A 16269-nucleotide genomic window follows, 5' to 3' on the forward strand; every position below is an offset into this window, starting at 1 on the left:
CATAACATGAAAGCAGTCAGAAAGTTTTCGAACAACCGGATGTCGTGAACATTGCATAATGCTAGTTGACTGCCTTTTTGTTTTACTTCCAGACAGGGCTCCACTTTAATCTTTAAATGGCTTATAATTAGTGGTGGGACGATTAATCGGAATCGTTAATCGTAAGAATCGTGTATTTTGGGAGGTATCGGAATCGCATCGTTAAAAAATACCTTAATTTTCCGATTCCTTCATTACGATTCTTTTAGTCTGATGTTGAAAAAAAGAAAAAAATTTCCTGATATTTCTAACTGCAAGAGAGAAATAAAAAGACACCAAAGAAATTTATTATTAACAGGGCAATGCTTAGTGCCGCTTCCTTACAAGGTTCATACATTCAGATCTATTGTAATCAAAACTACAAAAGAGTTAACTTGAAAAGAAGTATGCAGGGCTCTACATTGCGAGTAAAAATTAAAAAAAACGCTTATCTTTTTGGAGATTGTTTTTTTTTTACTGACAAATCTTCTAATAGTGAATGAAAATGCTTTTTCAACTTATATTTTCTTAAAATAAAACGAGCAAAGTCAAATTATTTAAACAGTAAAAGGTTTAATAGAACAATATACTTTTTTTTTCTTTTTTTAAAAGAAGGCTTTTGAAAGAAATATCTCTAAAATGAAATTGATCACGTATTATTTCGCAAAGTTTTGACAGTAGTCGGTTTCTTTTGAAGTTTCAAAAAAATCGACCCCATACCTATCTCTTCCAAACCTAAAGTTATTAAATAACCCCTTCGTTAATGTAAGGGTAATTAATTCAATTCAGTCAACTTTTTTTTTTAATTTCATTGAAATAAAATCCATTATTTTTTTTTCTCCAGAAAGATAAAACCCTGAATTTGATTATATTAAAAGCAGAATAATATAATCTTTTTTCTAGAATTTTAAATTGAAAATTAAAAGTGTTTTGCGCAGTTTTTTGCCGAACGAAAAAGAAATTAATATATATATATTTAAAAGGTTTTGTAATCAATTAATTTTTATGTCTAAATAATATTTACGATTAATTAAATAATTTCATTTTAAAAAGTATTTATAAATAGAATTTTACTAAGGACTTATAGTTTAGCAATATTGAACCGCATCAACCATGTGTGAATTGAACACAGTCAACCAAAAAAAAAATTCAAAAGAAAATGCGGGTTTGTATTACTGTACACATAGATTCGAAAAACTTGTCAAAAAACAAATATATAACAAATAAATGTTATCAAAGGCAAGATAAGTTATTTTTCTACCTAACTGGATATATTTTTCGGGTTTTTATTCAATGTAACATGTTTATTCAGCTCGAAAAGCATACAGTGTTTACCGATGTATTGGAAAATTCAAAATGGCGCCCGACACTCTCTTTAACACGGCATTTCATTATGTAAACTTTTATACATTGGTTTCAAAAATTAAATTCTATAAGTTTTTTTTGTTAACTACCGGTTGGTACAATTTACCGCCCCATCCCTTTATATTTTTTTCTTTTTGTCTTTTTTAGTGGATTATTTCCAATTAATTATCCAAATAAGTGACTAGCTTTAAAACAAAATTTAATAGTAAATTATTTGTTTACAGATAAACTGAATTTTCTAATATGGCCCAAAGTCCAAAAAAAAGTCTTTTTGAAGATGATGAGTTGAAAGCCATTTGCAAAGTCTGTCAAATTAAAATATCGCGAGGAATAAAACCATCTAACATGACCACAACCAACATGTTAAAACATTTAACTATGAAGCATCCAAATAAATTGGAGGAGCAAAATAAAAAAGAAAAGGAACAAAAATTACCAACTAGTCACTCAGAGCAGTTTTATTAGTGAGGGTCGAAATCGCAGTGTCTTTTTTTTTTTTTTTTTTTTTTTTTTGCCTACGTCACCATCTAGGTGTCACCATTTTTTTTAACCCTCCTTAACTTCAAAGAGTAAATACAATATATACAACTAAAAAAATAATTTTTAAAAATGCTGATTCCATTCATGAAAAATTCTTTTAACTAGAAATTAAAACTTAGGTAAAGATAGCTGACTGACAGCAACAGGAGCACTGGTTAACTACTGAACCACGTGGAAAGGTGTAGGGGGGGAGGAAAAAAAGGAAATTAAATGATGATAATAAATTATGATAACCGTCTTTGAAAGGCACTAAACTCCTAAAATTTACTTCTTTAAAATTTTAGACGGCACTCCCCGGCGATTTTAAAGCACTCACTCTCTCTCTCTCTCTCTCTCTCTCTCTAAAAAAAAAAAAAAAGAGATTTAATTTTTAAGTTTGGGAAAGATATATTTATTATAACCAAATTCCTGTATGAAGACTGGATCTACTTTATTGGACGTTAATTTGTGAGATAAGTAATTTTTCAATGTTTAATATGTTTTTAAAGTTTCGATTATCAATTAAATTTTTTTAATTGCATTTATTTTTCAATTTATTTAAAAAAAAAAACAGGGTTTTAAATGTATTTTTCAAGGTAACAAGCTTCGAAAGAAGTCTAATAAAAAAAAATATCATTTAATTTTTAATTTCGACAACTCTGAGAATTTAATTAAAAAAATATTGAAATGTGACATTTTTTTATTTAACATTTCTATTAGTTCAATTAATTTTCTTTCAATAATTCATTTCACTCAACAAACTTCACCATTTTTTGTTTGTTTTTTTTTTATCTTTTCCTGTAATTTTGGTAATTATGTTTGCTCAATTTTATCTAGTATTTCATTTGTTTTTTATAGTGGTATCATTTTTATATGTGTTCCTTTGATATACCCTATTTCAAAATTAGTTTGGCTAAACTTATTCTTCACGTTAGAAACAACGTGTAAAAGCAATGAAAAAGTAAGAAAAAATAATAGGTGTTAACTACTCCTTGTGAATTATGGAGGTCTGAAGAACTGCCGTCACAAATACAACTATCAATAGCTAAACAAAAAATCGTTTTTGAAATTCCTTTAATTGTAACTTTTCGCTATACCTACCTTTTGGTATAAAACACAAAAACTTTTGATTAATGGTATTTCTCATATATGGTCGTTAACTTTGGAAAGGTTATTTTGTATCTACGGCGCCATGTCACGTGTTATATTGGTTTTTTTTTTCATCACGCACGTTCATTTATAAATTATTAAATCAAATATTTATCTTTTTTATATTTAATTAGTATATATTTTCTTTCTCTTCCGCTATATTTTTTTTATTTAATTCATTAAATCTGTTAATTATGAGGACCAAAATAATGAATCGTGTGTATTTATTCTCTAATTTTCTTGTTTTTGTTCTGTTATATAAATTCTATTTTATTTGTTTTTTCTCTGAAGGATAAATTCTATTTTCTTTGAGTTTTTTTTCTGTATTCCAATTAAGTAAAATAAATTTTCTCTAAAATAAATTTTGCTAATTTTTCCGTTTAGTTTACTATATAATAATTTTATTTAAACCAAAACACGACGGTGTAGACATAAAATATTTCTTCCAAAGTTAGGGAACATATTTGGGAACTACCGACCATAAGTATAAAACTACCTGGTATATTTCAAAACAATAAATTCCCTAGGAATCGGAATCGTACTTGGTATCGGAATCGTTAATCAATATTTTCCTGGAATCGGAATCGTATAAAAATTAGGAATCGTCCCAACACTACTTATAATTATAAATATTAATAATTATTTTTATACCTACAGACACCGGTGTTTCAAGCTTTTGCAATCATCAGTATAGGAAGTGATTTATATATTTTTATTTCTTTATTTCTTATTTATTTTTTGTAACGTTACAATAAACAAGTAATTGTTTTTTTTTTTTTTTTGAATTGGCAGGAAAATGACTCTTTGCATGCTTTTTACTGTTTCATTATTTTTATTTATTTGGATGTTTTTCAGTTCCAGCTAAAAAACGTCGGCTCTCACAAGAAGAATTGTGTTCAGCAGTTGCATATATATGCAAGGTATGCATTTTAAATGTTAGAATTTATTTTTATCAAAAAGAAATGTTTTCATAGGAAGCCTTTAGAAAGTAGAAGAAATAGTACATTTTATATATATATATATGTATATATATATAATATAAAGCTGAACGTGTGTGTGTGTGTGTGTCTGGTCACAAATAGGCTCCTATATGGTTGACTATTATAGAAAACTGATCACATATAATGATAGATGTATTGAGCCACAGGAATAGGTATGTTTGATCTGGCATAATGATTCATTAAAATTGTGGGGTCTGCATACGAGCCTGGTCCACAAAGTATGGAAATAAAAAAATTTAAAAAGTTTACAAGTGTTTCTGATATAGATGTACATAATAATACTTTGATAAGTATGTTTTAACTTAAATAGGGATGGTATAATAAAATTGTGGGGTCTGCGTTCGCGCCTGGCCTCCATAGAATGGAAATAGGCACAAACTTTAATAGTTTTCATATCTATCTGCGTAAGTATACTTTGATAATTATGTTTCAGTTTGAAGAAATATGGTATGATAAAATTATGGGATGTTCGTTCGCGCCTGACCTCCATAGAATGGAAATATGTCATAAAGTTTAACAAGGTTTTTTAATATAGATCCACAAAATATTGTGATAAGTGTTTCAGTGTGAACAGGTATGGTATAATAAATTATGGGATTTATCTATTTTATTTTTACTTTCATCATATTTTGCTTTGGTTTTGATACCCCCAAATTTACAACCCTTCCTTTTCATAACCTATCATACTTTCATAAATCAGAGTCCATTTTCTGTAGGCTGTTTTTGAACCCAGTCAACGACGGGTACTTTTGCTAGTATATATATATATATATATATATATATATATTTTTTTTTTTTTTTTTTTAAATGTTTATAAAGAAAAACAACCTTGATTACTTATCGCAATAAATATTGGGCTTTCTTTACTAAGAGAAATAATTAATGAAATGGCAGATGTAAACTGTGGGCTCAAGTTCAGTCGAGTTTACTGTCTCGCTTTAATTTATACCCTTCTATATATCACTTAAACTATGGTTTAATTAGTAAGATAGACTAGACTTAGTTATGCAAGTAGTTTAGTAGAAAGTAGACTTTGCCATCTAGTGGGTGGTGATCTCACAGAAGTGATATTGCTTGTTTTTCTCTATTTTACGCTAGCTCCATAAAAGATACCTGACTGAGCTGCAATTATTATTTCCTCCTTTTAAGACATTCAACAACTTGCTTTGTTACATCTGTAAAAAAACTTTCTTTTTTAACATTAAATGGAATTTCCATGAGCAGGATTTCTTTCCAAGGAAATTTTGATGCTAGCAAATAAATAGGAATTGTTATTTCTTAATAAAGACAACAAAATGGTTCATTTCTTTTTTGCAAATAATTTGAATATTTTTGAAAAAATTTTGTTCATCTTTTCTGCAGCCACATTCAGCAAAGCGTCGACTCCTTCTTGAAAAATGTGTGGATCTTGGTGTGCCAGTGTAAGTATTATGTTTTTTCAGTTGTACAAATTTAGTACATGTGCATCACTGATCTTTTTGACTAATGTAATGCATATAAGTACATCCGGATCTTTCCTCCTGCAATATTGTGATTGACTGATTAAGCCATAAATACCGGCTGGTAGAGAAATTTGGGAGAGACGTTGAAAGGTACCCGAGCCTCACTCTAAGCTCTCCTGCTTCAACTACGATACTCGTCCATACTGCGACACACCAGAATTATTACTCAACTGAAACAAGACCACTTAACTATTTCAAACGAGATATATATATATATATATATGATGATTGCAACGTCTTGTCAGACGAGTGCCACTCCCTCAGACATTTAAAATCCATGAGCCCAAATGCCTGCGGGAGTATCTATACAAAGATGATGTTACAGAGTCTTAGCTTTGTACGACAGCTAAGTCTCTCTCTCGGTTGAAAATGTTGAGATCCAGCAACAAGCAAGAGCAAGATAGCCAGCAACAAAATAAACTGCAGACCAGCTTAATGCGGGTACTGGTCTCCCGCTTTGTTTTTTAAATCAGAGATTTGCTTCTCCTAGAAAGGTTGCCTTCACCACGGCTTATATATATATATATACACACACCTTTCCCGGGATTATATCAGTGGCAACAAACTCACAAGTTATATCACTGTCAGTAATATATATGCTAACTAAAGTACCTGTCTTTACTGAGTTTTTTCAAGTTTTTGTTTCTATGTACTAACAAATCATCGTTTATCAATTTCCCAAAGGCCACTCAAGGATAAGGGTTGATTTTCTTTAGTTTTATAGCCTAAGTGTTCGATAATAGGCCAGGAGACCAAGGTTTAATCCTCAATCAGACACCCCCTTGCGTAACACTTAGCATTTTAAAAGGTGCTTGTCTGAAATAAGAACAAAAATGGAAATATTCCATTCCAATTAAAACCATCATTGTCACGTCGAAATCAATAAAATATCCAAAAATTATGAAAAATAATGAGATGAAAATTAATAATAGAATAGTTTTTGAAAAGCTTTTAAATTATAAGATAAAAAACTATTCCAAACTGGATTACTTCCCTTGTTTATGTTATTAATACAGGGTGTCCCAAAAAAAAAAAACTGGCCCCAGCTCTAATTAGCCTCCGTTTCTTAGTGTTTTGTCTGAATGAAATTAAACTTAGGTCATAACTAGCTTATTATATTCAAAATATCACATCAAACCACTAGGGTCTTTGGCCTTTTTTTTCTCCGTTGACTGCAGAATGCTCGGAAAAACAATTGAATGCCCTCTGTTTTTTTTTTGGTCACCCTGTAATGGTGGATCCATGGATCATGAAATTATATGTTTTATGTAATAATGCAATTATTTATTATTTAACTTAAATATTAATATTTGATTATTATTTAACTAATTGCGACTTGACAACTAAGTAGATTGCTTTTAGTTGAAATTGGCACAAAAATTCGTTTTTAATGGAAATTCAATTTTATGACTTTTCATTTTTTATCTTATTACGAACATGCACCTTATAAGAGTAAGTGGGGTTAATATTTTTCATCCATGTTTTTTTTATTTTATTATCATGATTGATTATTATATATTTACTATTTTATTATTATTATCATGATTGATCGATATTGGATAAGAAATGATTGGAATGCTGTACCAAAAAGCTGTGTCTTAAAGTATTGAAACTAAAGATGGACATTTTATCCACAAGGTCATTGATGTAACAAAACTGTGTCTTTTAACCTATTTAAATGAGTTTTGGGTAGGAGTATTTTACTTCTTCACATAGATTTAAAATAGTTCAATTGTGTAAAATAAACATAAAAAAATAAAAGTATATTTCTAAACATCAAATATTTTTATCCATTTTTAATAAAGAAAAAAAAATTATTTTTCAAAGTAAACAGTATATTAAATATCTACGGTGATTTGATGTGGTCATTCAGCTAAAAACGTGGTTATAGAAATTTATGTGCGTAAATTACGTCTCCTTAAGTGTACTTCAATTTTGCTGAAATATATGCATACATCACAGTTTACCATGTTTTGGATTTGGTCCTCGCTGTGTGCCACCAAGACTGTGTCATCTGCAAAATAGCAGTTCTGTTATCAGCTCGTTTTGAGTCTTTGTTCTCAGTCGTGCCAAGTTGAACAGTTTGCCATCAAATCTTGAACAAATAAAGACACCTTCATTCGTGTGTTGATGGAGCTTTATTAGTACTGTGGTTAAGAAAAGGATAAAAAAGCATTGGTGCAAATAGTCATCCTTTGCTTTGTTCCGTGATTCACCTCTGTCTGATCACTCTCTTGCTTACCCACTGATACTCTGTCTCTTGTGCCTTCAGGAAACTGTTTAACAATTTTAATAAAGTAATCTGGGCATCCAAATGTTTTAATGATGATATAAGAATATTCACTCCTCAACTAATTATCCAGTTATTATGAATTTTGGAATACAGATGATAGGCATAAGGGGTTCAAATGTGAGCTGTTTTTAGTTTTATGCGAAAATGAGTAAACAAGGGGTTGACAGCTTTGTGAATGTTCAGATGCCTTTGATTTTTGTGAAATTTTTATAACTAGTATAAGACATTGATTAATAAATATTCCCCAAATTTCAGTATTTTAAGCTTTTTTTTTTTTTTTTTTTTTTAAGTTTAATTTAGGCACAGCCTCTCATTTAAAAATTCAAATATTTCAGATTTGCATTGAATTAGACATTAGGCACTAATTAAGCATGATACTCTGAATTTCAATTTCTTATGATTCCTTAAGCTTAAGCCTTAAATTTTAGGCTTTTTCTAGAATCAAAATCATGTAATGGATTTTGATCAAAATTGGAAAAAGGATTCTAGACATAAGGTTTAGTAGCATTATATGTTGATATCGATCTTCGTAAGGTGGCATAAAAGTGGTGCAAAACTAGAATAAATTTTACCCATCCTGGGACGAGCATGTATATAAAGAAAAAAAAATGTCTTTTTTACATTTTCTTTTAACAAAAATTCTCTCTGGTGCTTCTGTTGAACAAACAAAATTCAAAAATCAAAATATTGAGTTTTTCAAGTAAAACAAAAAGTATCTACATAATTGTCATCACGCAAATAGTAACATATCCAAAAGTTACAAAAAATAAGGCAGAAAAATAATTATTAATGAAAAACAATTTTCGATAAAGTTTATATGAGGAACAAATTTTCTCCAACATTTTGAATTATGTTCATCACATGACGTAAGCAACAGAACTTAATTATCTCCCCTGCCAACTTATCTCTCTTTGTTTTTAGTAAGCGAGCGTATTATAGTGATTTTGCTTCATTCACAAATTTCTTTTTTCATCAATAATTATTTTTCTACCTTATTGTTTTTCGCAATTTTTGGATATGCTACTATTTGCCGCATGACAATTACATAGGTACCATTTGTCTTGCTTAAAATTCAATATTTTGATTTGTTCATTCAATATAGCAGCACAACTTCTCTTTAATGTAAGAAAAATTTCATGTAATTGAACTATCTTCCTTAATTTTTTCTTCTCTAATTCCAATCTATTCATTATGCCATTTTTCTTTTCAAACAGTGGACCACTTTTAGGAGCGTTGAAAAATGAAGAATCTGTTACCTTAGATGACGGCACTGTGGTACGTATGACTACTTATTTTAGTCATGATTTTCACAGAAATAACTAAAACTACTTATACCTATCCGGTGTTACCCAGAAATTTTTTTGCTTTTCTGTTTGTTTTTTTGTTTTTGTTTTTTTATTTCTTGTTTTTTTTTTTTAAACTACACTTGTATTGTCATCGGATGTCTATACATTTCATGAAAACATAACTGATTTGACTTTGGCAGCATTTACACAGGATGGGTAGAACATTCTCCTCTAATAGAACACACAGTGTCTTAGATGAACACAGACCATGTACAACAGTCTGCAGCAACCAAGATAGTTATGAGTAGCTAGTCCCGAGACCAGCTTCAAGCATTGTAGGCCTGTGGATAGTGTGTAACTATGTCTTCACCTGGTCCACCGGGCATCTCCACCAATCTTGGAGTGGTATTGGTGCTATTGCTTTATGAATGGAATCTTCTGTGTTGCGACAAACAGCGTGGCCAAATTAACAAATTCTCCTCTTTATAAACCCTTTTAAAAACGTGTACAAACTTCGATAGTCAGCTAAACTCCTTTTAACATTCAAAATTCTTAGTTATGTTCGTTTTATAAACAGGTTTATTGCACATAAAAAAAAGTTAAATCTAAAAATGAACCAAAAATGTTTCATATGCATGTAAATAAAAAAAATACACCAAAAAACTTTTGTCTAAATGCAAAAAACTTTCGTCTAAATACAAAAAAAAAAATAGCAGAGATAAGGAATCTGACAAAAACTTAATAACAAGCCTACAGAAGAGCTAGCAATGTCTGCAAGAGAGCAATTTCTGAGGCTAAGTTTAGCTATTCTAAAAGGATTCTTGACTCTATCTCATCTCAAAAGGTTGATTCTCGTGATTTTTGGAGAATCTATAATAGTGTCATTAGTAGAGGCAAGTTTGCTATTCCTCTTTTTAATGGTCTCCAGGTCATTTCATCTTCTAAGGATAAGGCTGATCTTTTTGCTAATCTTTTTGCTGACAATTATTCTATCGATGATTCTGGTGCTGTTCTTCTGGATTTTCTTTTGAAAACTGATCAGACTCTTGATTATATAATTATCACTTCAAAGATTGTTGCTAGAATTCTTACTAGTCTTGACCAATCTAAGGCTTCTGATCCTGATTTGATTCCTGTTGTTCTCAAATGTTGTGCTCCTAAACTTTCTTCTATCTTCTTGAAATTATTCAATCTCTGTTTGTCTCAGTCCTGTTTCCCTTCTTGTTGGAAGAAGTCCTCTATCTTTCAAAATGCTGGTGATCAGTCTTCTCTCTGTTATTAGCAAAGGTTTTGAGAGTTTGATCAACAGCAGACTTGTTCATTTTCTGGAAAGTCTGTCTTTAGTTATGTTCAGTATGGTTTTCGTTCAACAGCTGATCTGTTAACTGTTGTAATAGAACGGATTTGTCTGTTTATAGATAATTCAGACGAGAGTAGCGTCATTGCGCTTGACATTTCAAAGGCACTTGAAGTGTAGCATTCTGCTCTTCTACGTAAACTATATTATTTGTGAGGTTCTTGACATTGTTAGGTCTTTTCTGATCACAGCTTGAAAGTAACTCTTGATGAAGTATCTTCATTTTCTTTTCCTATCAATGCCGGTATTCCTTAGGGTTCTATTCTAGGTTCAAAACTGTTTCTTTGCTATATAAATGATCTTCCAGAGAATATCATTCAGAAAATCAACATTTATGCTAATGACACCACGCTATATTCTGCTATTGTTTTCTCTGATCAGTTGAAATATGCAGTTGATCTATAAATTAATTTGGATTCTATTATGGATTGAGGTAAGAAATGACTTGTTTCATTTAATCCTGTTAAGATCCAGCTATTGTCTTTCAATTGCAGGTGTGTCCCTTTTCTTGAGATTTTTATGGATTACTCTGCCTTCGATGAGAAATTGACTCTAAAAATTCTTCTCCTCAGAACTATTTTTGAGTCCATATATTAAATCCGTTGCTTTTTCTGCTTCTTGTAAAATCAATTCTCTTTATCGCTCTAAACACTTTCTCACACCAGAGGCTATTCTCTATCTCTAAAAATTTACTATCAGACCATGTATGGAGTACTGTTGTCATATTTGGGTTGGTGAATCTGTGTCCCAGTTGAAGGTTCTTGATAAATTGCAGAAACTTCTCTCTCACAGATGTGATGTTGCTAGTCTCAGTCTTTTCTACAAATACTATTATGGCATGTGTTCTTCAGAAGTGTCTAAACTACTCCCTGCTTCCTTTGTTCTAGCTCGTTTAACTCATTGGTTTAGTGGTCTTCATCAATTTGCTGTTTTAATATCTCATTGTAATATAACTTCTCATTCCAGTAGCTTCTGTCCAAGAACTGCAAAGTTGTGGAACTCTCTTCCTGCTCCCTGTTTTCCTTCTACCTATAACTTTGATCTTTTCAAGACTAAGGTCAATAGGCATCTCTTGTCTTTGCGATAATCAGCTTTTATTCTTGTTAGCTTCTTACATAAAGTGGTATCACGTCTTTTTTGGAGTGATTTCCATTAAAAGTTAAATTAAATTAAAAATTAAATTTTTATAAAACTATAAAGTATTTCGTAATGTCTCATTCTAACTTCTATTAAACGTAAATAGCTTTCAAAACAATCCATGAAGATTTGCTAAAATGTTTTAAAAAGTTAAAATGTCTTTTGATTCAACAGTTTAAAATGCTTTACAATTCCAATTCATTCTTTTTTCAACTATTAACAAAAGATAACATGGCTGAATTGTTTATGAAGCAACTGCAATGCATTGTGGTATATTTAATTTTGTAATGCTATGGTATACTATTACATTTTTAATTTCTATAATCTATATATATATAAATCCGTATTCCTGTCTGTTTGTTTACTATTTGATTAATATATACAAAAAGTTCCTTACTTTACTCTTTCATTTATTTCTATATATAGTCTGATTTTTGCAAAATATACAATTAAGAGATCACATCCTTTGCATATTACATTAAGAAAAATCGAGTTTACTAAATAACGGTATCTTAGTTAATGTTTCTAGCAAGAGAATTGTTTTAAGTGTTCTATTTAAAATTGTTATTTAATAAACTTTAAACAACAATTATGTTGATAATATATTTAATTTATTTGGAATTATTATTTCAAACTTCAACCTTTTTTAAAAATTTGTCTAGAGTTATTTGCCTTCAGAAACTTTTAAACATAAAAAACAAATTCCCGCCAAATAAAATAATTTGGTAATCCTAATAAGTTTCTAGCCTAAAAAAATAATTCCGTGTAAATAGAAAAATGTTTGGCTTTTATTGTTTTTTATAAATATTCAAACAAAAAAAAAAAAAAACCACTTACGAATAAACTCCAAAGATTTCATTTGTTTGTTTTTATTATTCTTTAAACGGCTACACAGAATCAGTAAATTTTTATGACGTGACCCAGCGTCATTTAACACCTACAAAAAATTAAGATCTACTGCCCCCGCCTCTAAATTTTATAATTTACCCATTTTTTTCATGTTAATCTCATCGATTACAAACTTTCTGATTTAAAAAAACTGGTAAATTATTACGATGTGACCCAGCATCATTTAACCCTTAAAAAAAGATGATCTACTTTTCTAGGGGGACCTAATACGTTTAAACAGCCTTTATAAATAATATGGATAAAGAAATTTTGAAGAGATCACTTTTCTATATAAATTTAACGTAAAATGAGCGCCCACTTTTTGGCCACTAAGCATTCAATGAGGCATGTCACCTTAAGCATTTTTTCAAGTTTGACAATTGAGGGGGTGGGCCAAAACATGACAAATACAATTTGTTTTTTTGTTTTTTTGGTGGAGGGTGGGAATTACATTTGAAACATAAAAGAACAATAAATTTAATTAATTTTTATGAGACCATTTTGTACTTTCACCTAACAATTTTATAAATAAAACAAACCCCAAAATATGACAAATTAAATATTGGGGGGGGGGATTACCTTAGAAACATAAAATAACAAAAAATTTTATTCAATTGCTTTTGGAATTAACTTTTGGTAGTCCCTTTTTTTTTTTTTTTTTTTTTCTCCATAGGGCTTAAGCAACGCTGGGTCACGTCGTAAAAATTTACTACAGAAACTTAAGTTTGAATTCGAAGCACACACTTTCAGAAGCAAAAAGGCTCCCCCTCCTCAAAAAAAAAAAAAAAAAAAAAACAAATCCAAAAATCCCTGCCTCAAAAAAAAAAAAAAAGCAAATCGAAAATTTCTTTCATTCACAAACAAAAAAGGCAGTAAAAAAAGTGCCTTTACAAAAAAAAAAAAAGCTAAAGGCAATTCATGCATGCGTTAATGTTTATAAACGTTATTTTTTGGAGGGTCATTAAATCCAGGTCGTCTTAGAACAGTGCGCAAAATAGATTCCAAATTATCATTTCCCTTCATTCGCATTTCAGGTTCGAGCCTGCCCTTTTTTTTTTTTTTTTTTTTGCTCGGGTACTCGCTGCTATTTTTTATTGAAACAAAAGTTGTTTTGATTTATGGTGGGGGGGGGGGGGGTCTTTCCAGCACACGGGCAACAAAAAGTGCTCAATGTCCGGAGAATAGTTTCTTCTCTTTGTATCACCTGACAAAATATCTGGTGAAGTTGGTATCACGTAGTTCTTTTTGGGGGCGATTACATTTGCATGTTTTTATCCGCTCTTTTATTTTTGAAATTGTTGTGAGGGTATCGACGTCGCCCATGATGAAAATGATTAGTATAAAAGGTATGTTTCAAACATGTCAACCCAGGCAACGCCGGGTACCCATGCTAGTTATAATTCAATGTGAAATCGTCAGAGTTATGTTACACAAGAAATACGCACACACTCCTGAATTTGTTTAATAATTTTGTTAATAGAAATCTAGCTTTTTTTTTTCTTTAATAAACATTAATGAAATCTGTTAAGCAGTAACTATTTCATAATATTAAATATTTTAAGTTCATATTTTAAGATATTTAAATGGAATTGAGGTTGTTTTAAATCATCAAAATTAATAAATTAAATTAAAAACTTGTATATTTTAACCAGGTTTTAACTAATTTCTAAATTTAATTTGGTTACTAGTTTTATCTAGCTAAAAAAAAAAAAAGAGAGAGAGAATGACTGACTGCTTTACAAAGAAACAGAAATTAATTTTGCTGACTTTAATTCTGTAATCAAATTATTTTGCGGAAAAGAAATTTTTAAAAAGTTTTAGTACTTGACATTAATTGCTTAATATAAAAGAATGTGTAATTACTATATATGGTAACCTTAATGTTTAAAAATATACTTATTTTTGCAGAAGTTAAGTGAAATAACTAATTATATAACTACTTCCCTTTTAATATTTAAGAATATTCGCTGAGTAAGGGAACATATATCCATTTTGAGAATTATGTGAGTATGACAAAGTAGTTTTAGAAAAAGAATCTACCACAAAATATGACAATAATACGCAGTGAAAGAAAAAAATTTTTTTAATTAGGCCAGTTCAAAACAAATATGTCAGACAAATAGCAAGATATTATTATTAATATCATTATTGAGTTGTGATAAGTAAACTGATTACAAATACAGCGTGACTGTGTGTCACTCTCATAATATAAAAACACACACACACACACACCCTAAAGGCATCATCTGAGAATAAACATGAACAATGATGTATAATTTGGAAACTTCCTTTTATTAATGTTTGAAAAAAAAAAACGTTTTTAGATATTTATTTTTGCTGAAATAAAAGGAAATAACTCATTGCGTATAATATATAACAATATTCACTTAGTAAAGGAAAATATATACAACATAATCACGTTGACAGACCAGTTCACATTAGATCACCAAAGTTAAGCAACATTGAGCCTGGTCAATACCAAATGGATAACCATTTGGGAATACCAAGTGCTGTATGTAGGAGGACGTCATCTCCTCTGACAGGGGATATGCATGCGACTAAAGATTGCTTGTTCCTGCTTTGAAGCAAGCTGATTCATCCACCTAAAGTTCGTGTTGATACGGTAAGGAAAACTATATCTATTTTGAGAATTGTTTGAGCCCAAACAATTACTTTTAGAGAAAAACTGAGTTAAAATATATTCATGCCATTAACATAGCGGAAGAATTTTTTAAAAATAGACTTGTTCGAATCAAGTATCACTATGTCAGACAGATTGCTATTTGAGCCTGACTTTGAAAATCTGACGCGATAATTTTATATGTTGTTAAATATATTTTGTATACTTCTTATTTTCATTGTGTAGGTTACACCTGACCAGGTTCTCAGCACAGCCGAAACACCATATCCTATAATTAGTAAGTTGTTTACCTTTCAGTTTCTTATTTATTTATTACACTTATTTTTTTTTTATAAAATAGTTTATGGGTAATTTCTATTTCACTGAAACAAGATTGAAAACAGATAAAGTATGATTACATAAAAAGTAAAATTTTCACTTTGACGAGGTTAGAGAGAGGTGGGTTAGAAAACAGGAAGTGAGGATAATGAGATGAGGTGGGGAGCAAGTTAGGAAATAGATGTGTTTTGGCTTTCAATCTCCTCCTGTGAGAAACAGTCAAGGAGAGGATTGATACTATACAATGCTCTACAACAACTTGCTGTATATTAATACTGTAAAGTATAAAACAAAAAAGAGATGCAAGCAGATGGTAAAAATTGTAAGAAAATAAATACCCTCAACCTCCTCATGTTAAGAACGGCTCTCAGAATAAACACTCCAACCCTGAAAGCTGTTCTTAACATGGGGAGGTTTAGGGTGTTTATACTACGCTGAGGCAGGGTCGTGAAAAAATTCCAAAATAACTTTCCATATGCTGTTGAATTTTTTTTTTTTTTTTTTTTTTTTTTTGTGTGGGGGACTTGGACTTTCACATAGATCTCACAAAGATCATGGCTAAAGATTGTCTGGTCTGCACAAAATTCTCCACTTTATTTGCAGGTATTTATCCTCAATAGAAAGGCAAAGTTGGGGAAAGGAATGGCACAAAAGCAACATTGTCACTTCAACTCTTTGTTTGTCACACACACAGAGGACAATAAATTTTAATGCCAACTGCAACACCATTGTTGACCAAGTATCTCTAATACACTGTCACTACCCCTACCATGGCAAGAAAGGGTTGAACTTTAG

General features: G+C 30.3%; 1 protein-coding gene across 1 annotated transcript in view; it reads left to right on the forward strand.

The window, feature by feature from the left end:
* The window catches only part of LOC145303509 (zinc phosphodiesterase ELAC protein 2-like), a 97979-nt gene that overhangs the window by 25048 nt on the left and 56662 nt on the right, over positions 1-16269 (forward strand). Inside the window, exons 7-10 of the mRNA XM_080144942.1 lie at positions 3907-3971; positions 5415-5473; positions 9062-9122; positions 15382-15433. Coding sequence (XP_080001068.1) covers positions 3907-3971; positions 5415-5473; positions 9062-9122; positions 15382-15433 — 237 coding nt within the window. The remainder of the gene's footprint in view (positions 1-3906; positions 3972-5414; positions 5474-9061; positions 9123-15381; positions 15434-16269) is intronic.

The sequence above is a fragment of the Euprymna scolopes genome, chromosome 19, assembly GCF_053919585.1.
Source record: "Euprymna scolopes isolate OS-2025 chromosome 19, ASM5391958v1, whole genome shotgun sequence".
In the NCBI taxonomy this organism is placed as follows: Eukaryota; Metazoa; Mollusca; class Cephalopoda; order Sepiida; family Sepiolidae; genus Euprymna; species Euprymna scolopes.